This window comes from Oryctolagus cuniculus, chromosome 12 (genome assembly GCF_051225735.1).
Source record: "Oryctolagus cuniculus isolate XC-2025 breed Fujian yellow rabbit chromosome 12, ASM5122573v1, whole genome shotgun sequence".
In the NCBI taxonomy this organism is placed as follows: domain Eukaryota; kingdom Metazoa; phylum Chordata; class Mammalia; order Lagomorpha; family Leporidae; genus Oryctolagus; species Oryctolagus cuniculus.
This window is the reverse complement of record NC_142878.1, coordinates 22,016,592-22,039,327: the sequence shown is the minus strand read 5'-3', so window position 1 is coordinate 22,039,327 and position 22,736 is coordinate 22,016,592. Positions and strand designations below refer to the sequence as shown.

Genomic DNA, 22,736 nt, shown 5'->3' with positions numbered 1-22,736 from the left:
AGGAGCCACGACCTGTCTCGGGACCTACTGGCAGAGCCTCCAGTGGGAGATCAGTGTGGAACCCACCCCAGCACCCCATGCGAGAAGAGTTAGTACCAGACACTGGCAACTCATGGGCACAAACTCCAGGTGACAGCTATGCCAGGGTGGTCTTTTTTCTGCTCCCTTATGCTGTTCCCCCTCTATCAACTCCAGAAGGAGGAGATGTCCAGTATGGAGAAGTCATACAGGACAGTAACAAGGCACAGAGCACATCCCATTCCCACCATAGGTTTCCCAACATGAAGCATACTTCAAGGGGCTGAGGTGGAGGAACCGGAGGGAGGGAGCTTTAAATAAAGATGTTGACATTTTGACATTAGGCTGCAAGCTTTATTACCTGAGTCAACAGGAACATGATTCCACAATCCTTAAGGGTGACCCGAAAAGTGATGGGGCCAGTGGGTTCCTCCAGAGACAGGGAAAAAGATATAACCAGTATGTCACAAGGGATTTCTCTGGGTGGTAGAATTTTTCTTCCTTTTGCTTATTTGAATTTTCTAATTTTTCTCTAATTAGTTGTTCAGTAAGATTTTTTTTTAAAGAAGGTACTATATTTAGATCGGCGAAGAACAGCATTCGGGGTCTGAATGTCTGACTGGAGAGTTCTTGCAGCCGTTGACTTTGGCAGGCAGCAGAGGCATGGGCAGGAAGTGATGCCGCTGGTGGGGGAAGAAGAAGCCAGGGCACAGCACGTCGGTGTGAACAGTTGTCGGCTAGCCTGGAGTTAGTGTAAACGCAGGGCACAGTGGCAGATGAACCAGACAGCTTTGTAGTTAGGTACTTCGGTATGCGAGTAGAGACATGCCCAAGTTAACTTGATAGGGCAGAGGGAGGTTCTTGTAAGGAAAGAAAGCAGAGAAGGCCACAGGAGGGAGTTAAAATACTTATTTCATCACAGACATAAAAATATTTAAGCAAGGGGGCTGGTACTGTGGCATAGCGAGTAAAGCCACTGCCTGCAATGTCGGCATCCCATATGGGCAATGGTTCAAGTCCCGGATGCTCCACTTCCAATCCAGCTCCCTGCTAGTGTGCCTGGGAAAGCAGCGGAAGATGGCCTAAGTGCTTGAGTCCCTGCATCCATCTGGGAGGAGGCTGACTGACCAGGACGCAAGAGGAAGAGACACTGGAGATGGGCATCAAAGGACACTCTAAGACCTGCAAAGACAGGACTTGGCTCCTCAGTTTAGGGCTCCATCTTTGGCATGACTCAGCCCATCCACATGCCTGCTTCATTCTGTACTGCCCCAGTTAGTATCTTCTCTGCTCTGTAGGTAGCACAGTTTCTTTTCCATCTAATTCTTTCACAATCATCTTGCACTGCTAACCACCTCATTCAAGAGGGACTTCACTACTTTTTTTTTTAAATATCTATCTATCTATCTGAAAGTCAGAGTTACACAGAGAAGGAAAGGCAGAGAGAGAGAGAAAGAGAGAGAGAGAGAGAGGTCTTCCATCTGCTGGTTCACTCCCCAATTGGTTGCAACAGCTGGAGCTGAGCCAATCCGAAGCCAGGAGCCAGCAGCTTCTTTCAGGTCTCTCACGTGGGTGCTGGGCCCAAGGACTTGGGCCATCTTCCACTGCTTTCCCAGGCCATAGCAGAGAGCTGGATAGGAAATGGAGCAGCCAGGTATTGAACTTGTGTCCAAATGGTATGTTGGCACTGCAGGCAGTGGCTTAACCCACTGCGCCACAGTGCTGGCCCCCCTCACTACTTTTTAGCTCAGTTCCTGCTGCTGGAAAAATGATTGGCCTGGCTCAGGCAGTATCACAGAGGTTTGCTGCCCGTGGGTTCAACCATCTGGGGCTGGAAACCGGAGTCCTGTGTACATTAAGTGGAGAGGGGGCTAAGCACAGGAAGCTACTGGCAGTAGCTCACTGCACTTCCTAACAAAAGGGCTGGGGCATATTTGGGCTTGGACGTTGCTATGATCTGAATGGGTCCACGAGAACTATGCGCTGGAAACTTCATCCCCAATGCAACAGTGTTGGGAGGTTGGGCCTTATGGGCAGAGTCCTCAGGAATGGACCAATCCTACTACCAAGGGGCTTGCAAGAGTGGGTTTGCCCGTTTCTGCCTTCATCACGTGAAGATGCAGCAAGAAGGCCCTCACAGACGCCAGCACCTTCATCTTGGACTTCTCTGCCTGCAGAACCATGAGAAATAAATCTGTTCTTTACCACCCAGCCTCAGGTATTGCTAGAATGGCACAAAAAAACAGACTAAGACAATTGTCCGGTACAGGTAAGAAATGGGCCACAGTAAGGAGAGATCCTTAAATGCCCAGAGCAACAATCTGTATTTAACAGATTTAACTGTGTAGATAACATCAGTGCACACAGCTGTGCGCATGTACACACACACACACACACACAGTACAAACCTCTAGGGGTTGGCCTTGTGGTGGAGCAGGTTAAACCTCTGCCTACCATGCCGGCATCCCATATGGTTCAAGACCCTGCCGCTCCACTTCTGATCCTGCTCCCTGCTAATGCACCTTGGAAAGCAGCAAAAGATGGCCTAAGTGCTTGGGCCCCTGCACCTATGTCGGAGACCCAAAGAAGCTCCTGGCTCCTAGCTTTGGCCTGGCCCAGCTCCGGCAAATTGCGGCCATTTGGGGAGTGAATCAGCTGAGGGAAGATCTGTGTCTCTCATCCTTTTTCTGTAACTCTGCCTCTCAAATAAATGCCAAATCAATCTTTAAAAAAATAAAAAATCACCCTCCGCCTGTTTTGTGAGATGGCTTTTGGATGCAGCCTGGGCTTTCTGCTTTTTCTTTCTGCTAATTGAAAGAGGGCAACCTCAGCAGGGGGTGCTCAGTGCTTAGAGGCAGATCTCAAGTAGAAGAGAAGACAAGTGTCTGTGTGATGCTCAGAAATGAGGTCTTGGATCTATTCAGCTCTCAAACACAGCTAAAAACACACTGTGCAAGGCCACAACACCCACACAGGGTGCACCCTCACAATCATGGCTGGGGCCCGTGCTGGGAGGTTAAGTGTCTATGAATGCTTTTTGTTGCCTGAAAGTGAAAAGGACAAAAGAACCACATTTCTTTAGTGAAGGTGAAAACATTTAGGAGCTGGCTGGCTGAGTCACTAAGCGGCCCAACTTGTGAAGTAAGGACGACATAAATGTTTCCACGCTCTGGCCAATTCTCTTTGTGAGATTCTTAAAGAGGGCATTATACAGACTACTCCTTTCACAACCAACACCAATTGCGACTATCGCTACATATTCAATCACCAGAAATATAAGGTAAAACCTAAAACTGTAAATATAAGTGATCTGCATCTATTTGACAGACACTATTACACTCATATCATGTAGTGCAGTCTGTAACAGACATACACATGTCTCCTAACTTCTAATTCCCCCTCTGAAAGCAAGGAGTCATCATTTGAAATTCCCTCTGCTTCTCAGAGGAATCACTTTAGCACAACTGAGTTTGAAAATGTTTTCGGTGGGCACCGTGGCTCAATAGGCTTATCCTCTGCCTGTGGGCCGGCACACCGGGTTCTAGTCCCGGTTGGGGCGCCAGATTCTGTCCTGGTTGCCACTCTTCCAGGCCAGTTCTCTGCTGTGGCCAGGGAGTGCAGTGGAGGATGGCCCAAGTGCTTGGGCCCTGCACCCGCATGGGAGACCAGGAGAAGCACCTGGCTCCTGGCTTCGGATCAGCGCGGTGCACTGGCCATTGGAGGGTGAACCAATGGCAAAAAAGGAAGACCTTTCTCTCACTGTCCACTCTGCCTGTTAAAAAAAAAAAAAAAAGAAAGAAAATGTTTTCATAATCTCATCAAGTTCTCCTCCACTAAGCTGTTACTGGTTTACCTGCCTCTCACTTTTTCCAGACAAACTGCTGAAATCAGTGTGTGACCCACACAAACTGAGCCAGTCACTCAAGAAGGGAAGAGTCAAGAATGAAAAACTAGAAGTTCTTTTATGTTAACATTTTATTTAAACCAGTACAAGCACCATGCTTAACAAAAGACTGTCCAAAATAAACATGCAATATGAACTAGCAGAGACTGGAACCACAGCTTAAGAAGTTGTGCCAGTTGTTGGTTTTGTTAAACAATGACAGAGAACTGTTAAAATTCACAAGACTAAACCATTAATGTTTCAAGCCTCCTGGATGAGATAATATTGGACCATGTAAATTAATAGGAACTGGCCTGCCATGTCAGTGACCTTAAACAATACTCAAGTAAGCATACGTTTATGAATCATTTTCCAAAGAGTGGGAAAACACAGTTAATATCACAAGCTTAACGGAGTTGTCTGAAACATTACAGGAACACGATCACGGATTTGAAATGTCAAATGGTGTAAGAGGAAACAAATTGCTCACCAATCTCCAACTTGGAACCATTGGTTTTAAAGTGGCTTAGAAGATTATTTACATTCTTCCACAAATACAAAATAAGATTTGTCCTGAAATGTTTGAAACACTTTTTCACATAAACTGTAAAGGCTCAAACTCTGTAGATTCCAGTATTATCAGTCTATTGAACAAACAGGGAAAGCAACCACTCTAAGAATGCTTGAATTGGTAGAATACAAGTTACCCTCTACTCCCACCAAATATCAGCATTTAAATGCTTATGAAAATATTATTCATCACTAGTCCACATACGGATTAATGACATTACTTGGATTTTAAAAGCAGTCCAAACATTTTTAAAGTACACCTTCCTTAATATCTATAATGGGTGGGGGGAAAAGAGCCAAATTTAATTTGGCAATCAAGTCCCCTAACCGTGAACTTTTCAAAGTGTCAGACCATGGTACAGTTTATGGCTACAACTGACTCCTGAAAATAGGAGCTAAAGCGAGGGAAAAGTGCTGATATTTTTGCCACACAGATTATTTGATGATGACAATACAAATTTTAGGAACACCCTCTTAAACAAGAGTATGTTTAACTGCACTAGGCATCTAGTGATCTTTTCAGAAAGAGAATTCAAACATTTACTTTAGAAGTCGAGTAAACAAAAGTCAGTCAACCAACTTTTTTCCTAACAGAATTGCTTCAGTACCAGAACAAAGTGATTACTACTCAAAACTCAGACATTTTGGAATTTAGCATAGTGACCTGAGAACAGTTTGCTTCATGTCATGTATGTTGCCACAAAAACCACACTAAATGCATACTGGGATTACTGGTTGGTTCTATTTTGACATTAGATGCTACACAGAACTGCAAGGCCAACAATCTCAATACGAACGCCGACTTCAAAGACCGTGAAGGAGGTTCCCAGGGAAAAAGCTGCTGCGCAAAAGGAACGACTGGGATTTAAGGCTGAATGGCAATGGCTGTGCCACAAGCTATGGAATGTAGAAGCTGGAACTAGGAAATCTGGAGTTACTCATTATTCACGGGAAAAAGACACTAAACAGCAAATAAACTTGAAAAGGATAATGTAAAATATACTTAGATAGAAGGAAGAAGGAAGTGTACATAAATGAGAATATTTTAGAGCACAGGACTTGTAAACTCTTGCTATACGACAGATGGAATAACAAAGTTATATTGATCCCCTAACCTCAGTCTGTCGTGTTGCAGAATACATGTCATTGATGAGAAGTCAGACAAGTCAAAAAGAGGGAGAGTTTCTCACAGCTCTCTGCTCCTGTTGGACAACGGAAACCAAGAGCTGTGTGTGTGGCGGTCAGTGTCTTCTGACATCAAGGAGGGCGTCCCAATTGGAAAAACCAAATTAAAAACCTTAACACACAAGACCAATGAAGGAACCTCATTTTAAAAATACATTCTTGCAGCACTAGATTCTCTTATTGATGTGAATCAAATGAAACAAAGTCTCATTTCCTTCGTTCAAAAACAAAAACTCTCTACTCACTTGTTATATTTGCATTTCTGCAGAATGATAAACAAGTTATTCTCCAACATCAAAATACCTCTTTAAGGAATTCTTAACTTCCTGGGTGAAGATTTTTCTCTCTTAAAACTGGAATGAAGAATCCTTTCCATTCATTAACAAATACCCACTCTAGCACTTGCTCATCTCCAACTGACTTCCGATGGCTTCCTGAATCCCAGATTAGGGAAGCCAGACTGTGGGAAGAGAAGATGCTCTATTCAGTGTCGTCAATTTTTCTACTATCGTTACCACTTTATTAAAGTTGGCACAGAAACCTCAAAAATGAAATGCAAAGAACATATAAATGGGAAATATGACAACATAAGAATGCCTTGGCTAGTTCTGAAATGACTAAGATATTCTTAATATAAGAATTCACTCACCAAATATGGTTAGTCTCTAGATCTCTAGACCTTGTATCAAGTTAGCATTAAACAATTACTTATAGGTTTGTTTTTAAACTGTGCTATACATTAGCATCCTTGCTTTATGCCAAGGATACCATTACCTAACAAGACTGGTTAGTTAACTACTCATGCATCCAGTTTAGAATACCTTCTGACATTCAGGATATAAGATGTGTTTTCTACTGATGTGTTAATAACATTATTCACTATGGCCAAAATTTTATAAGTATTTTTTGTTATGGCACAAAAATAATCACAAATATATCCCAAATTGTAATTCTCAACTGCCATATATTCACTAATGCAAGCAGATAGTTGGAATTTTAAAAATATGAAGTTGATTTAATTACAAATTTTAGATACACATATTAGAAAATTGTTTTACTTGGACCCTTTAAAAAAGTATTAATTTCAGCAAATTTGGAATACTGGCAGTGTAAAAGTCTTAAACTAACTTCAAAGCTAACAAATCAAAGGCACAGTATTAACACACTTAAAATCATTGGTGTTCACAGGACATTAGGAGATGCTTATAAATAAAGTGTTATGAACCTAGGTTAGAAACTATCTAGAAATAACACAGTCAGGAATGGAGCCCTTGATTAGTACAACCCACCAGCTGCTAAGACTAAGATCTATTTTCCACATGGAAACCTAATACTCATGTAATTCTATCATAAAACCTAACTTCCAAATCTTAAGAACGACTGATGAACACAGTTTCCAGATCTAGTAAAAACAAGCAGGAAACCGAAGGAGGTATGGATTGAGAAAAAAATGTCCTTGTAACACAGATTACGCTACAAGAAATTATTATCCATGGCTCAAAATTTGGGTCACTCAAGCCTTTAACTCCAAATTAACTGAAATGACTTAACAAGTGATAATATGCTATTTTCATTTATAAACTGCTAATTTCCAGTATTTGTCAAAAGGAGGCAACTGTTGTCTATCACAATCTATTACCCACTTTCCAATGGTCTCTGTAAATAGTAACAAATTCTGAACCATAAGTTATAGAAGTTAATCACAAGAGTGCAAAAAGTCCCTGGAGGAAAGTAGTCCACCTAACAATTACAAATCTAAGGAAACACTTTACAAAGTTTCATTACTATGAAGATGACTTCCTCTTTGTTCAAACTTTGCACAAATGAAGAAATTTTCTTTACTGCAGGAAACATACTGTAAGTAACAGTGCATTTTTAGGCATAAATAAGTATTTATGTCAGGTTCCAGTATGGTCAGGTTAATACATAAATACTTTGGAAACACAGAAGTTCACATTAGTGGAAAAATCCCAGCTTCTCACGTAACCACTCTTCAGTTAGGTCTTCAGTATTTCTTATTTCAAATACCTTAAGGAAAAAATATAGGTCAGATTCTGATACTCTCACACACACATGATAGACCTGAGTGTTACATATCAAATTCTGCTTCCTTCCACATTGGTCATGACTTAACCTGTGTAAACCAGATCAACCTTTTAGGCAGTCCTTCACTTTGTTTACACACTAAGCACTCAGTTACCAAAGCAGAATGATCAAGATGGCATAAAAACAAAGTTCTCTTAAAAGCTGCCTGGAGACAGACAATGTACTACAGCAGAAGATGTGACTGAGGGCCAGATTTGAGCTTGAAACCTAGCTCTGAAATGTACTATTAGATGCAATCCTGGGCAGGTCATTCATCCTTGGAATGACCCTGAAGAAGCTCCTTGCTCTCGGCTTTGGCTTGGCCTAGTCCCAGCCATTGTGGCCACCTGGGGAGTGAACCAGTGGATGGAAAATCTCTCTCTGTCTCTGTCTCTCCCTCATTCTGTGTAACTCTTTCAAATAAATAAATCCTTTTAAAAAATTGGGGGGCAGCACTGTGGTGCAGTGGGTTAAAGCTCGGCTTGCAGTGCCGACATCCCATATGGGCGCCAGTTCGAGTTCCAGCTGCTCCACTTCCTATCCAGCTCCCCGATAATGGCCTGGGAAAGCAGTGGTAAACAGCCAAGTGCTTGGGCCCCTGCACCCACGTGGAAGACCCAAAAGCTCCTGGCTCCTGACTTCAGATCGGCTCAGCCCTGGCTGCTGTGGCCATTTGGGGAGTGAGCTAGTGGACGGAAGATCTTTCTCTGTCTGTCTCTACCTCTCTCTTTAACTCTTTCAAATAAACAAAAAATAAATCTTTAAAAAAATTTTTTTTAAAAAAGGAACTCTTGGTAGATTTAACTGATACAGTGACTTCTCTATAGCTGCCTACATTTTTAATGTGATTTCCTCTAATCAACTTGATGTTCAAAAAACATACCTTGGTTCAAACACTTCTATAATTCTTTTTCCAAATAATTTACTGCTGTGGTCGAAACAACTTGCACCTACATGGAAACCACGCAACACTTCAGTCTGTTTTGGCTATCGTTCTAGATCCAAGGGAAAACACTGAACAAGCAAGTCAAATGTGAACCCACCTTGGTCAGCTCAGCCGTCTGCACTAGCTTATTCTTGCTTCCGGCATACATCATCTGCTGCTCAGGCTTACATCCTGGAAAAGAAAGGTTGGGGTAGAAATGAGCTGTGGATTGTGAATGTGATGAGTGCTCATTATACTTGTTTTTAAAAATGACACATGTAGGGCCTCCTTTGCTTACAAACACTTTGATCTAAATGTATATGAACTGTATTTTGAGTCCTAGATTGCATATGTCTGTTTAAAGAGACATAACTAAAGTACAAATAGTCAAGTTTATAGGTCAACAAAAATAAATGATTTTAGACCTCTATAGATCCCAACTTTTAAGACTTAAAAGTTTTAAAAAACTTTTAAGCACTACCATAATTTTTTAACGTTTTCATTTTTAAATTGACACATAACTATAATGTACTCTCTTTATTTTGATACTAAATATCAAGATCAATTTTACAGATGACTAAAATATATAAGGTTTTGGGGTGATAGTGGGACAGGTATATCTGCTCTAAAATAAAGATACTCTGCTTCCATATTTAGTTCAAAATTCACTGCATTATATTATAAATGTGAGCAAATGATACAAATAACATTCAGAGCACGGTTCTATGAACAGTCTTGAAAACTGGTGGAGGGCTGGCGCTGTGGTGCAGCGGGTTAATGCCTTGGCCTGAAGTGCCGGAATCCCATATGGGCACTGGTTCTAGACCCGGCTACTCCACTTCCCATCCAGCTCTTTGCTATGGCCTGGGAAAGCAGTAGAGGATGGCCCAAGTCCCTGGGCCCCTGCACCTGCATGGGAGACCCGGAACAAGCTCCTGGCTCCTGGCTTTGGATTGGCACAGCTCCGGCCATTGCAGCCATCAGGGGAGTGAACCTGAGGATGGAAGGCCTCTCTCTCTCTAACTCTTTCAAATAAATAAATAAATCTTTAAAAAAAAAAAAAAAAGAAAAAGAAAACTGGTGGAAGTAGAAGTTTTGACGACAACATATTTTTGAAATACCAATAACCCATTTTAATACCCAATGTAAACTACTCTGGGATCACTTTCAAGAATATCAGCATATCATTTTTAACTACTACTCAAAATATAAACATTGCCGGCACTGTGGCGTAATGGGTAAAGCCGCCACCTGCAGTGCCAGCATCCCATATTGGTTAGAGTTCCGGCTCCTCCACATCCCATCCAACTGTTTGCCATGGCCTGGGAAAACAGTAGAATACGGCCAAAGTGCTTGGGCCCCTATACCCATGTGGAAAACCTGGAAGAAGCTCCTAATGCCTGGCTTTGGATCAGCCCAGCTCTGGCTGTTGCAGCCATTTGGGGAGTAAGCCAGCAGATGGAGAACCTTTCTCTCTTTCTCTCTCTCTTTCTCTTTCTCTCTCTAGCTCTGCCTCTCTGTTACTCTGCCTTTCAAATAAATAAATAAATAAATAAATAAAAATTTTTTTAAAAAGATAAACATGATTATACAGAGTTCACATAAAAAAGATTAATATATATTTCTGATATCTAAAAATGTCATTGCATTTCAAAATTCTTAAAATTCATGTATGATGTGGCCAAATAATTACAATTCTTAGACTTTATCCTAAGGAAGCAAACATATTCTAAGACATGATGCTTTATAGAAACTTCTTTCTAGGGATATGTGCAGGTGCACGTGAACACACACTAAATTTAGGTTATTCAACAGTTTTTATCCTTAAAATTAGCATATAATTTGTCCACTATAAAAAGAGTTCAGAGCAGAACCAATGAATTTTAAATACAACTGAAAGAAATTCACTTACCAACAGGACTGGAGAAAATAAAGCACAGAGGATATGACACTCTTCCATCATCATGTTGATATTTGTAACTATACACAATGAAAGTTTTTCTCAAGTTAAAGAAACTAACATTATTGCTCCGAGAAAGGTACTTACCAACACCTCAGGGAACAATGGGTGGTAAGATTCTATTCATTTAGGCCACATTTTCATTATTCATTATCTTTCCACAAATATAAAATCATATAATCTCTCAAAAAAGAAATGTATTAAAGTGTGGATTTAATATGAATTTTTCCTTTCTCGATTTTTTTATTATACACCTATAATAAATAGAATTGTTTAAAAAAGAAAACAATGTATCTAAAACAACTCTTCACTTTTCTTGGTCCACTAACATGCACATTGAGTTTAATTTGGCTGTGATCATGATGTGGAAGGACACCATAAAATATGTTTTTTTTTTTTTTTTTTTTTGACAGGCAGAGTGGACAGTGAGAGAGAGAGACAGAGAGAGAAAGATCTTCCTTTGCCGTTGGTTCACCCTCCAATGGCCGCCGCTGCAGCCGGCGCACCGCGCTGATCCGATGGCAGGAGCCAAGAGCCAGGTGCTTTTCCTGGTCTCCCATGGGGTGCAGGGCCCAAGCACCTGGGCCATCCTCCACTGCACTCCCTGGCCATAGCAGAGAGCTGGCCTGGAAGAGGGGCAACCGGGACAGAATCCGGCACCCAGACCGGGACTAGAACCCGGTGTGCCGGTGCCACAAGGTGGAGGATTAGCCTATTGAGCCACGGCGCCGGCTAAAATATGTTTTTTAAAAACTTAACAAGGCCAGCACCGTGGCTCAATAGGCTAATCCTCTGCCTTGCAGCGCCGGCACACCGGGTTCTAGTCCCGGTTGGGGCGCCGGATTCTGTCCCGGTTGCCCCTCTTCCAGGCCAGCTCTCTGCTATGGCCCAGGAGTGCAGTGGAGGATGGCCCAAGTCCTTGGGCCCTGCACCCCCATGGGAGACCAGGAGAAGCACCTGGCTCCTGCCTTTGGATCAGAGTGATGTGCCAGCCACAGCATGCCGGCCGCGGCGGCCATTGGAGGGTGAACCAATGGAAAAAGGAAGACCTTTCTCTCTGTCTCTCTCTCTCACTGTCCACTCTGCCTGTCAAAAAAACAAAAACAAAAACAAAAACAAAAAAAACCAAAAAACTTAACAAACGAGCTCACATATAAAAGCTGACGACTAAAGAAAACCAATCTTTTTAAAGCACTAAGAAAGGATATCGAGGCTGTCGCTCAGGTAGCTCATCCTTCAGTTCATCCGGAGAAACGCCCTGGCCCAGCAGAAAAGAACACCTTTGACACATTTTCCTACCAGATCCCGACACCCACTCCACTCAGAGTCAGAAATTCATGGCCACGTACACCAGCAGGAAACGGGGTATGACTGAATTGCTCATAAATGGAGGTCACTGAACTCTCAGTCCACGCGAAGCCCCCTTCAGGGCCTCAGCCGAGCTGCACTTACTACAACTGGAACGGAGGGCACTGTCCTCTGTTCACATCCCACCTGTCAGGAAATTCTGAGCCACAGAAACCAACAACCGCCTCAGAGGAAACCACAGCATCTGACTTCAGAAGGTTACTTTTATTTTGGCTCTAAATTAGTTACTTAATTTGACAAACTAAATACTCAAATTGTAGGGTTTTAGTTTTTAATTAGTAGCCAAGGAATTTAGAAACAAGTTACAAAGTTGACTCATTTTGTACTGGGCACACAGCCCTAACCTCTACCACAAGGGGCCTTAAGAAGGTGGTTAAAATAGCATGACAATGCACTATACAATAACTGGCCCACACTTCTCAGGCATAATGAACATGTATTTAAGAGGTTCGGAACTCATCTGAGAAGTACGTACAACTAATCCGGCATCTCCTGAGCAACAATAACTGCTTAACTATAAAACTTGATTGATTTCATTTTACAAACCTCAAGTTCCTCATCCAGTACCACCAGGCGTTTATCTTTGTCGATCTTCACTAAAATAAAAATAAAACATGAGTGAACTGTGATTCTAGCGTGACCTTGATCTATGCAACCTACAGTCCCAGCCTTTTTTGGGGCATCTAAAAAAAAAAAAAAAAACCATCAGGAAACACAAGCATAAAACTCTGATTCACAGTTTTAGCTGATGGTCAAAAAGCTAACTTTGCTTTCTATTTAACAACCTTGACTCACACTCCCAGCACCTGGTTTGTTTATTTAGCACTTCATGTTAACTTCTTAGATTCACTATTTATATGAAGAACTTCGTAACTCAAATTAACTTCCTAGACAAGGAAAAAATCTGTCAGGGTGGCTGTGGGCTGTGACTGAGACAGGATTATATACAACACCGTTAGAATCTCCAGGGGAAAGTGGACTAGGGTCAGGATGGAGAAACTTCAAGACTCCCAGCTCCTCCAGTGTCAGGATTTCATGGTGCAGGACCATCACCATTACTGGGAAGGCAATATGCAAATCATTCTTTCCACTTTCAGAAGACAATGACACTGAAAAGCGCTCTCCATGAAACTGGAGTTGAGGCTGAGAACCTGAACGGGGCCCAGAGTCACTGAGCACCACGCTGCACTTCACCCTCTCAGGGTCAGCAAGGCTGCCCATCCAGGATGGACACCAGGCTGCTTGCAGTTCCCCAAAAGGGCAGGAGCTGACCCCTCTCAGAAAAGAAATGTACTAAAGCACTTCCTAAGTGATCAAGAAGTCTGTCTTCTCCGGGACTCAGATAGGACCACGGGGAGGCACCCCCACCTCTGCTTTCTAACATCAGAATTAGCGGTTACATTTTTCAAGTGATCTTAAGGTGGTGGGGGCAGGGCATGAAACAGGAGGAGGCAACATTACTCTCTAAAGGGTCACTTCATTCAATGTTTAAGAAAAACTACCACCACATATCTGAGATAATCCATGTTGACTTACTTATAATGGCAGCATTGTTTGTTTCTTTGCGAAAACGAAACTTCCTCAGCTTTTCCACTAAATCCTCAGCAACATCACAAACCACCAAAGACTCACTCTATAAAAGAAAAAAAATCACAAACAGAATGCCCCGACTTCAATGTGTATGCATGTTGAAGTTATAAAATCCAGTATCCTTAAAAAGGTACACTGACACCTTGGAAAGTCAATTATGTGAAAGCATTAAAGTAAAACACATGTACATTTAAAAGAGCTTTTAAATTTGCCGAACTTTGGATCTATATTGCTTAATCATAAGCCTTTGTTCATCTTCAATGTAAGGTATACTTTAGCTTTCTCTTTCGGTTAAAATGTCTCAAAAACCAGAGCCAACAAAATACAATCCATCAGAACTGGAGTGGGAGGGAAGAAAATGAAAGAAGTTAAAAATTACGTGTGGAATTAAGCAAGGCAAGTGTAATATTCCACCCTGTGCAGGAAGAACAGGAAAATGATGAAATGATCTTATTGTGACTAAAACCAGTATGTCCTTAGTTCATCTTTGGATCTCACGACTACAGCTGGGAAAAACAATAACCAAAGCGTTAAAAAAAAAAAAAAAGTAAGATTGAAGACCAATAAATTTTATAACTTAATTAAATGACTACGAAAATATAAAAAGGGGCCAGCGCTGTGGCACAGCAGGTAAAACTGCTGCTTGCAGTGGCCTGGGAAAGCAGCAGCAGATGGCCCAAGTCCTTGGGCCCCTGCACCCACATGGGAGACCCAGAAAGAAGCTCCTGGGTCCAGCTTCAGATCCACGCAGCTCCAGCCATTGTGTCCAATTGGGGAGTGAACCAGCAGATGGAAGACCCCTCTCTCCTTCCTTCCTTCCTTCCTTCCTTCCTTCCCTCCCTCCCTCCCTCCCTCCCTCTCTCTGCCTCTCCTTCTGTGTAACTCTGCCTTTCAAGTAAATAAACAAATCTTAAAAACATATTTATATATAAAAGTAACTGTTAAGAAAGTATGACAACGAAACCAGATGAAACAAACATATATATGTGCTAAAAGAATATTTTAAAAATTATATTAGAGGGCCGGCACCGCGGCTCACTAGGCTAATCCTCCGCCTTGTGGCGCCGGCACACTGGGTTCTAGTCCCGGTCCGGGCGCCGGATTCTGTCCCAGTTGCCCCTCTTCCAGGCCAACTCTCTGCTGTGGCCAGGGAGTGCAGTGGAGGATGGCCCAAGTACTTGCGTCCTGCACCCCATGGGAAACCAGGAGAAGTACCTGGCTCCTGCCATCGGATCAGCGCAGTGCGCCGGCCGCAGAGTGCCGGCTGCGGCGGCCATTGGAGGGTGAACCAATGGCAAAGGAAGACCTTTCTCTCTGTCTCTCTCTCTCACTGTCCACTCTGCCTGTCAAAAAAAATTAAAAAAAAATAAAAAAATTATATTAGAGAACCTTCACAGAAATCTGGCAGGAAATGATCATGGGTAATCTTGCAGGGTGGGTGTCTGACAAAACAGTTAAGCAGCCAATGGGATGCCTTCACCCCATTCATGGTGCCTGGGTTTGAGTCCTGCCTTCATTCTCTACTATAGGTTCCTGCTAAGGTACACCTGCCAGGCAGCAGGTAATGGCTCAAGTAATTGGGTCCCTGTCACCTAGGTAGGAGCCTCAGATTGAGTTCCTGGATTCAGCTTGACCTAGTCAAGGCTACTGCAGGCATCTGGGGAGTAAATCAGCAGATGGGAAATCTCTACCTCTACCTCTCCCTCTGCCTTTCAATAAACAAACAATTTCTTTAAAAATAGCAATTTTCCTTTAACAGTGCAATGTATGACTGCAAACAAGAGGACAGAAATCTTTTTTTTTAGTAAGTAAAACTCAGAACATACACAAAAGTAAAGAACAGCACAGTGAGACCCAATGTATCCATCACTCAGCCTCAACCATTATCAACATAATTTTTTTTTAAAGATTTATTTGAAGCGCAGAGTCTTTCACACACACACACACACACACACACACCCTCACTGGTTCACTCCCCAAATGGCTGCAATGGCCAGAGCTGGGCCAATCCGAAGCCAGGAGCCAGGAGATTCTTCTGGGTCTCCCATATGGGTGCAGGGGCCCAAGGACTTGGACCATCCTCTGCTGCTTTCCAAGGTGCGTTAGCAGGGAGCAGGATCAGACATGGATCAGCTGGGACTCAAACCAGTGCCCATATCACCTGTTACACCACAGCACTAGCGGAAGGTCAAGCTTTTTTTTTTTTTTTTTTTTTTTTTTTTTTTTTTTTTTAAGATTTTATTTATTTATTTGCTAGGCAGAGTTAGAGAGAGGGAGAGACAGAGAGATGGAAGACAGGTCCTCCATTCGCTGGCTCACTCCTCAAATGGCTGTAATGGCCAGAGCTGGGCTGATCCGAAGCCAGGAGTCAGGAGTTCCTTCCAAGTCTCCCACATGGGCGGAGGGGACCAAGCATTTGGACCATCTTCCACTGTCTTCCCAGTCCATAAGCAGAGAGCTGGAATGGCAGAGGAGCAGCTGGGACACAAACTGGTGCCTATATGGGCTGCCTGTGCTACAAGCGGAGGCTTAAACTACTAGTCACAGCACAGGCCTCCCTACCCCCAGGTCAATCTTATACCATCAACACTGGTCCCAAAGGCCAGAAGTCATTTCATCTGTCAGCATTTTATCATGCATCATTAAAGACAGTATGTGCCATTAAAAACATAAAGACATTATTCCACCTCAGAAAATGGACAATTCCAGTTTCAAATATCCAAGTAGTACTCAAATTTCCCTGCTTTATTTTTAGTTTAATTGAATCAAGTTCCAAAAAAGGGCCACTCTCTTTGATCTCTTCCTTCTCCTCCTTCAAGGAAATCAGATCACTTCTGAGACCAATGCTAAATGCATGCCTCATTACAACTCAAAAGCATTAGGCTTCCAATTTCAATTGTAAGTTAGAATAAAAAGTAAGAGCTTGCTTTTTTGATCCTGTGTTGGATAAATGAGAGCACATGCTAAAGCAGAAAATGATTATCAAATTTAAATTGCCTTTTAAATTCAGAATCCTGGTAATATGTGAGGTGTGATAAAACTACACAATGGGCCAGCGCTTTGGCGTAGTGGACTAAGCCTCTGCCTGCAGTGCCGACATCCCATATGGATGCCGGTTCTAGTCCTGGCTGCTCCTCTTCCAATCCAGCTCTCTGCTATGGCCTGGGAAAGCAGTAGAAGATGGCCCAAGTCCTTGGGCTCCTGCACCCATGTGGGAGACTTGGAAGAAGCTCCTGGCTCCTGGCTCCTGGCTTCGGATCGGCACAGTTCCAGCTATTGCAGCCAACTGGGGAGTGAACCAGTGGACTGAAGATCTCTCTCTGCCTCTCCTCTCTCTGTGTAAATCTGACTTTCAAATAAATAAATATATATTTTAAAAAAAGTTATATGGTGCCTCCTGAAACTAAGATTCATGGTTCATTTTTTCCCATCTTCCAAGAAAGATTCCAGTCAGAAAACTAGAATTTCCTTGGGGCCGCTGCTGTGGCACAGTGGGTCAATGCCCTGGCCTGAGGCGCTGGCATTCCATATGGGTGCCGGTTCTAGTCCCGGCTGCTCCTCTTCCGATCCAGCTCTCTGCTATGGTCTGGGATAGCAGTGGAGGATGGCCCAGGTCCTTGGGCCCCTGCACCCATGTGGGAGACATGGAAGAAGCTCCTGGCTCCTGATCGGCACAGCTCTGGCTGTTGCAGCCCTCTGGGGAGTGAACCATCAGATGGAAGACCTCTCTCTATCTCTCTCTCTCTCTCTCCCTGCCTCTCCTTCTCTCTCTGCATAACTCTGACTTTCAAAGAAAATAAAAAATCTTAAAAAAAAAAAAAAAAAAGAGGCCGGCGCCGTGGCTCACTAGGCTAATCCTCCGCCTTGCGGCGCCGGCACACCAGGTTCTAGTCCGGGTCGGGCGCCGGATTCTGTCCCGGTTTCCCCCTCTTCCAGGCCAGCTCTCTGCTGTGGCCCGGGAGGGCAGTGGAAGATGGCCCAAGTGCTTGGGCCCTGCACCCCGTGGGAGACCAGGAGAAGCACCTGGCGGTGCGCCGGCCATGACGGCCATTGGAGGGTGAACCAACGGCAAAGGAAGACCTTTCTCTCCGTCTCTCTCTCTCTCACTCTGCCTGTCAAAAAAAAAAAAAACAAACAAACAAAAATTAAAATTAAAATTAAAAAAAAATAACAAAACTAGAAGTTCCTTTTTCTCTTCAATGAAAGGCAGAATCTATTAGTGAAACTAATAAATATTTTAGATTTTTGTTTAGGCAAAGACTAATTTATCATGAAAGTTGTTCAGAAGCAATAACTGTGATACCTAGAGCTGCATGTGTAAGCTTGATGTATTAGGATCAGAAACCAAGTGAAGGGGCTGGCGCTGTAGTGTGCTAGGGCAAGCTGTCACTTGCTATGCCAGCATCCCATTCTGGAGCACTGGTTCAAGATCCAGCTGCTTCGCTTCTAATTCAGCTCCTTACTGATGCACCTGGGAAGGCAGCAGAAGATGGCCCACGTGCTTAGGCACCTGTCGCTCATATGGGAGACCTGGATGGAGTTCTCAGCTCCAGGCTTCAACCTGGCCCACCTATGACTGCTGCAGCCATTTGGGGAGTGAACCAGCAGTCGTTAGATATCTAAGATCACCCTCCCCACCTCTCTCTCTTTCCTCTCTCCCCTTTCAAATAAATAATCAAATAAATCTTAAAAAAAAAAAGTGAAAAATATGCTGTGCTTTAACTTATATAGTTTTTGTATTTTTACTCTTCTCAACACCATAATAAGGCCTCAAATTCCTTCCTCAGCCAACTCAAATAGCTCATAGACACATTAGGAATAACAATAGGTTTGGCATAACAGTTAACCAGCTGCCTGGGCAGGGCCAGTATTGTGACATTAAGCCACTAATTGCAACACCAGCCTCCCATATGGGAGAGCCAGTTGGAGTCCTGCTTCTGATCTAGCTCTCTGCTAATGTGCCTAGGAAAGCAATGGAAGATGGCCCAAAAACTAGGGCCCCTGTCACCCACTTTGGAGACCTGAAAGCAGTTCCAGGCTCCCGGCTTCTGTCTGCCCACCCTTAGCAGTTGGAACAGCAGATGGAAGCAGTTGACAGCTCAAGTACTTGGTCCTTGCTACCCATCAGCCTGGTGCATCCCTATCTTTTGTGGGCATCTGGGAAATGAACCAGCAGCTGTAGTATCTTTCTCTGTTTCTCTGCCTTTCAAATAAAATGAAAATAAAAAGATGTTTTTTTAAAAAGGGTAATTTTTAACACAAGTACAGGCCTTTCAGCTAGCAGGTTTTTTTTTTTTTTTTTTTAAGATTTTATTTATTTTATTTGAAAGTTAGAGCTACAGACAGTGAGAGGGAGAGACAGAGAGAAAGGTTTTCCTTCCGTTGGTTCACTCTCCAGATGGCCGCAACGGCCAGAACTGTGCCGATCCGAAGCCAGGACCCAGGTGCTTCCTCCTTGTCTCCCATGTGGGTGCAGGGGCCCAAGGACTTGGGCCATCCTCTATTCCTTTCCCAGGCCATAGCAGAGAGCTGGATTGGAAGAGGAACAGCTGGGACTAGAACCAGCGCCCATATGGGATGCCGGCACTGCAGGTGGAGGATTAACCCACTGTGCCATGGCGCCGGCCCCTCAGCTAGCAGTTAAGACACGTGCATTCCATATCCATATGGGGGTGCCTGGGTTTGATTCTCAAATCAAACCCCAAATCCCAAATCCAGCTTCCTGCCAATGCAGATCCTGGGAGGCAGCAATGATGGTGAAAGTAATTGGGTTCCTTCAACTCACAAGGAGGAAGTGGACTGAGTTTCTCACTCCCAGCTTTGGCCCCAGCAGGGGGCTTTGGCAGGCATTTAGAGTCCATCAGCAGATGGAGAGCTCTCTCCTGCTGTCTCTCTGCCTCTCAAATAAACAAACTTTAAAAAAGAATGAATATAATGCTATAAAAACAACTCTAGGGAGCCAGTGTTGCAGCAATGAGGTTTAAGCCCACTGCCTGAAAGGCTGCCATCCCAAATGGGCACCGGTTTGAGTACCTGCTATTCCCCTTCTGCTCCCACTCCCTGCTAATGAGCCCGGGGAAGCAGCGAAAGATGGCCCAAGTGCTTGAGCCCCTGCCACCTATGTGGGAGACCCCGACAGAGTCCCAGGGTCCTGGCTTTGGTCATCTGGGGAGCAAACCAGCGGATGGATGGCAATCAAGATTCTTAAAAATTAAGAAGAGGGGCCAATGCTGTGATGCAGCAAGTTAAACTCCCAGCCTGCAGCGCCAGCATCTCATGTGGGCACCGGTTCGAGTCCTGGCTGCTCCACTTCCAATCCAGCTCTCTGATATGGCCTGGGAAAGCAGTGGAAGATGGCCCAAGTCCTTGGGCCCCTGCACCCATGTGGAGACTTGGAAGAAGCTCCTGGCTCCTGGCTTCAGATCAGCGCAGTTTCAGCTGTTGGGGCCAACTGGGGAGTGAACCAGCGGATGGAAGACTCTCTCCCTGCCTCTCCTTCTCTGTATAACTCTAACTTTCAAATAAATAAATATATCTTTAAAAAAAACTTAATAAGGTAAATGTTAACACAAAGTGAAGAGTTCAATTCAAGTGTTCATTTACTGGTTTATCCATACAATGAACATTTAATGAGTGCCAGCATCTTGCTAAGTGCTAGGGAGAGAATAATATGAAAATTAAATAAAAGATATGTTCCTTGGTAGACAACAGACCTACATCAAAAGGATCAGGCAAAAATACATAAACCTGTACTTGAAATAAGAACTGGAAAACAGAGACATGATGCTGTGAGAATTTATGACTGCTGAGGACAGCATGGCCCCAGCAGGCTTCCCCGACAAAGGTATCCACGGACTAACACTGCCTGTGCAAAGACTGAGGTGAGCGTGGCACAGCCAAGAAAATGAACGGCCAGTGATTCAGGCACATGGGAGAGTAGGAACCCAGTCCAAGAGGAGGCTGGTAGGGCCAGACCACACAGGGCCCAGTGGCCCACACTAAGCACTTCGATTTCCATCTTATGAGCAAAGGGAACCCACTAAGGTGCTTTAAGCAGGGTGGGAAAGGAAAACGGGACTAGATTTGCATGTTGAAAAGATCGCACTTGCTGTGGTGTTCAGGAACTGGGCAGACAGCCAGGATGAACACAGCAAGACTAGTTAACTGGCAAGACTAGTCCAGCCAAGATGAAAAGCAGCTGAGAGAGGCTGACGCTACGGCTACAGGGAAGCAGGCACTGTTAGATGCTTTGCTTGGATGTCCCTCCATGCTCAGAGCAACCCCATGAGAAAGGTACTGTTGGTATCTCCACTTTGCAAGAAAGCAAGCCTTCCAGGGGTTAAATATCTTCTCCAAAGCTAGGCAGCTAGTGGAGCCAGGAGTCAACCAGGCAGCCTGACCTCTCACCCACTCTCAACACTGCTGCAAAGGAGCAGGAGCCAGGGATGGGCTGGATATGGGGGCGAGCAGAGTGGAGTGGGCAGGGAAACAAGGATGATCAAGATGACCCTTGACTTCTGGTTTGTATTAACAGACTGAATGGCACACTGTTACAACAAGTTCTGGGAAGACCAGGGTAGAGGGGAAGGAGCATGTGTTGCATTTTGGACAAATAGGGTGGCTTTGGGGCATTCCAGTGGGGGATAGTCTTCCCAGGGGATGTTAACTCACTAGTGGAATACACAGATCTGGACTGGCTCTCAGAAGCAAGATCTGAGATACAAATTCTCGCCCCATCCAAACAGACGTGGGAACTGAAGCTGTGAATACAGCCGCCACAGAACAGGAAATGAAGGATTCCTATGGTTACTGTCCAGAGAAAGGGCGGCAGTGTGCACGAGAAACAGGTGGACCAACAGAAGCAGGAGGACAACCAGGAGTCCCGTACCCCAGAAGCCCAGGGGTAAGCATGAGGGAAGGGGGCGTTTAAAGAGGAGAGACTGCCAACGCCCTGGCATGCTGGGGAAAGGTTACCAAAGATGAACAGTCGGGGGATTTAGCGCCCATGACAAGACCTTTTCGATGGAAGGGGGTTGAGAAGGGAGGCTGTAGCGCTGTGGTTTCTGTTCCTGTTGTTCCTAACGACAGGGAGCATATGTAACCCCCACGGGAAGGCGTCAGGAGACCGGCAGTAGAGTTCATTCACCACTTCATTTTATGCTTGGGGTTGGTTCATCCCACTGGGAGAACGGAAGCCAGGGCCCCCAGACCCAGCAACACTAAAGCTTTTGACAAATACTTTACAGCCAAGCGCCAAAGCCTTGGGTCCAAAGACTTCCGACTGCCGTGAAGTCGAAGCAAGCAAGGGGAAGGCGAATTCTTCAGAGAGCAGGGACAAGGAGGAGACGGACAGAGGCTCAGGCGAGGCCGGGGCGGGGGTGGGGGTACTGCGAGCAGGACAAACACTCCGGGCAGAAGGGCTCGGGGCCCACTGGCTCTCCGGCGGGGGGCCCCAGCCCTAGCAGGGAATCCGGCCATTCGGGGCAGTCTTCCGCCGGGCCGGACCCCTGTGCTGCAGCTCTGCAGCCGGAGCCCTCCATCCAGAGAGGCCTGGCGAGGACGAAGCCCCTCCCGTGGCTGCACCCTAGTCCACAGCACGCCCGGGTGGGTCGACCCGGCGCGCCCGGAGGCTGCTGCCCCGAGGCGCGGCGGCGGCTGGGGAGGCCAAGTCTCTGGCTGGCTGTGGGCACCGGCCCGGGCACTGCCCGCCGAGACCGGCTCCGGAAAACAGGAAAGCCCGGCTGGCTGGCCCAGCCCTCCGGCCCCCGCCCTCCCCGCGGCAACTCACCATTTTCCTTCCGGCCGTCAGCAGCCCGTCGCCTTCTCTAGGTCCCTTTAAGAATGGCACGGCGGCCGCCTCCCTTCCTGCCCCGGCGCCAGACAGATTCGCCCCCACCTATCAACGCGGCCTCCGCCACCGGCACGTGACGGCGACGGCAGGCGGCGCGGCTCAAAATTATGCAGAACGCGAGCGCCTTTCTCTTCTGGGGGTGGGGTGGGGAGGGGGGGGATGCCCTGGCTGTAAGTGAGGGACGCTTTCACGGCGTCTCCTTAAAACCCGCTCCAGGCCTCGGTCACTTTGAACTCTTCAAGCTCTGAGAGTGAATTCGTGGTGAAAAGATTTAAGTCAGTTATTTCCATGGTAAATGGGA

At 45.0% G+C, this 22,736-nt stretch overlaps 2 protein-coding genes across 7 annotated transcripts in view; one reads left to right on the top strand and one right to left on the bottom strand.

The window, feature by feature from the left end:
- Positions 1-350: 350 nt before the first annotated feature.
- GMFB (glia maturation factor beta) lies at positions 351-22,529 on the bottom strand. Of its 5 annotated transcripts, none has more exons than XM_070053645.2 (7): positions 22,373-22,513; positions 13,531-13,627; positions 12,541-12,590; positions 11,835-11,884; positions 10,579-10,664; positions 8,785-8,858; positions 351-878 (listed from the first exon to the last, which is right to left on the bottom strand). In XM_070053645.2, the coding sequence occupies exons 1-7, from the start codon at positions 22,373-22,375 to the stop codon at positions 816-818; spliced, it is 423 nt and encodes a 140-aa protein (XP_069909746.1). In that variant the 5' UTR covers positions 22,376-22,513; the 3' UTR covers positions 351-815. The 5 variants fall into 5 exon arrangements, with proteins under 5 accessions (XP_069909746.1, XP_069909747.1, XP_008267901.1 ...); XM_070053646.2 differs by having other exon boundaries at positions 10,579-10,661; XM_008269679.5 differs by lacking the exon at positions 351-878 and adding an exon at positions 3,979-7,684 and having other exon boundaries at positions 10,579-10,661; positions 22,373-22,529.
- CGRRF1 (cell growth regulator with ring finger domain 1) overlaps positions 21,111-22,736 on the top strand; it is a 44,679-nt gene continuing 43,053 nt past the window's right edge. Inside the window, exon 1 of one of the 2 annotated variants that reach the window (XM_008269675.5) lies at positions 21,111-21,487. In XM_008269675.5, coding sequence (XP_008267897.3) covers positions 21,387-21,487 — 101 coding nt within the window. In that variant the 5' untranslated portion in view covers positions 21,111-21,386. The remainder of the gene's footprint in view (positions 21,488-22,736) is intronic. The other variant, XM_008269674.5, reaches the window with a different exon arrangement.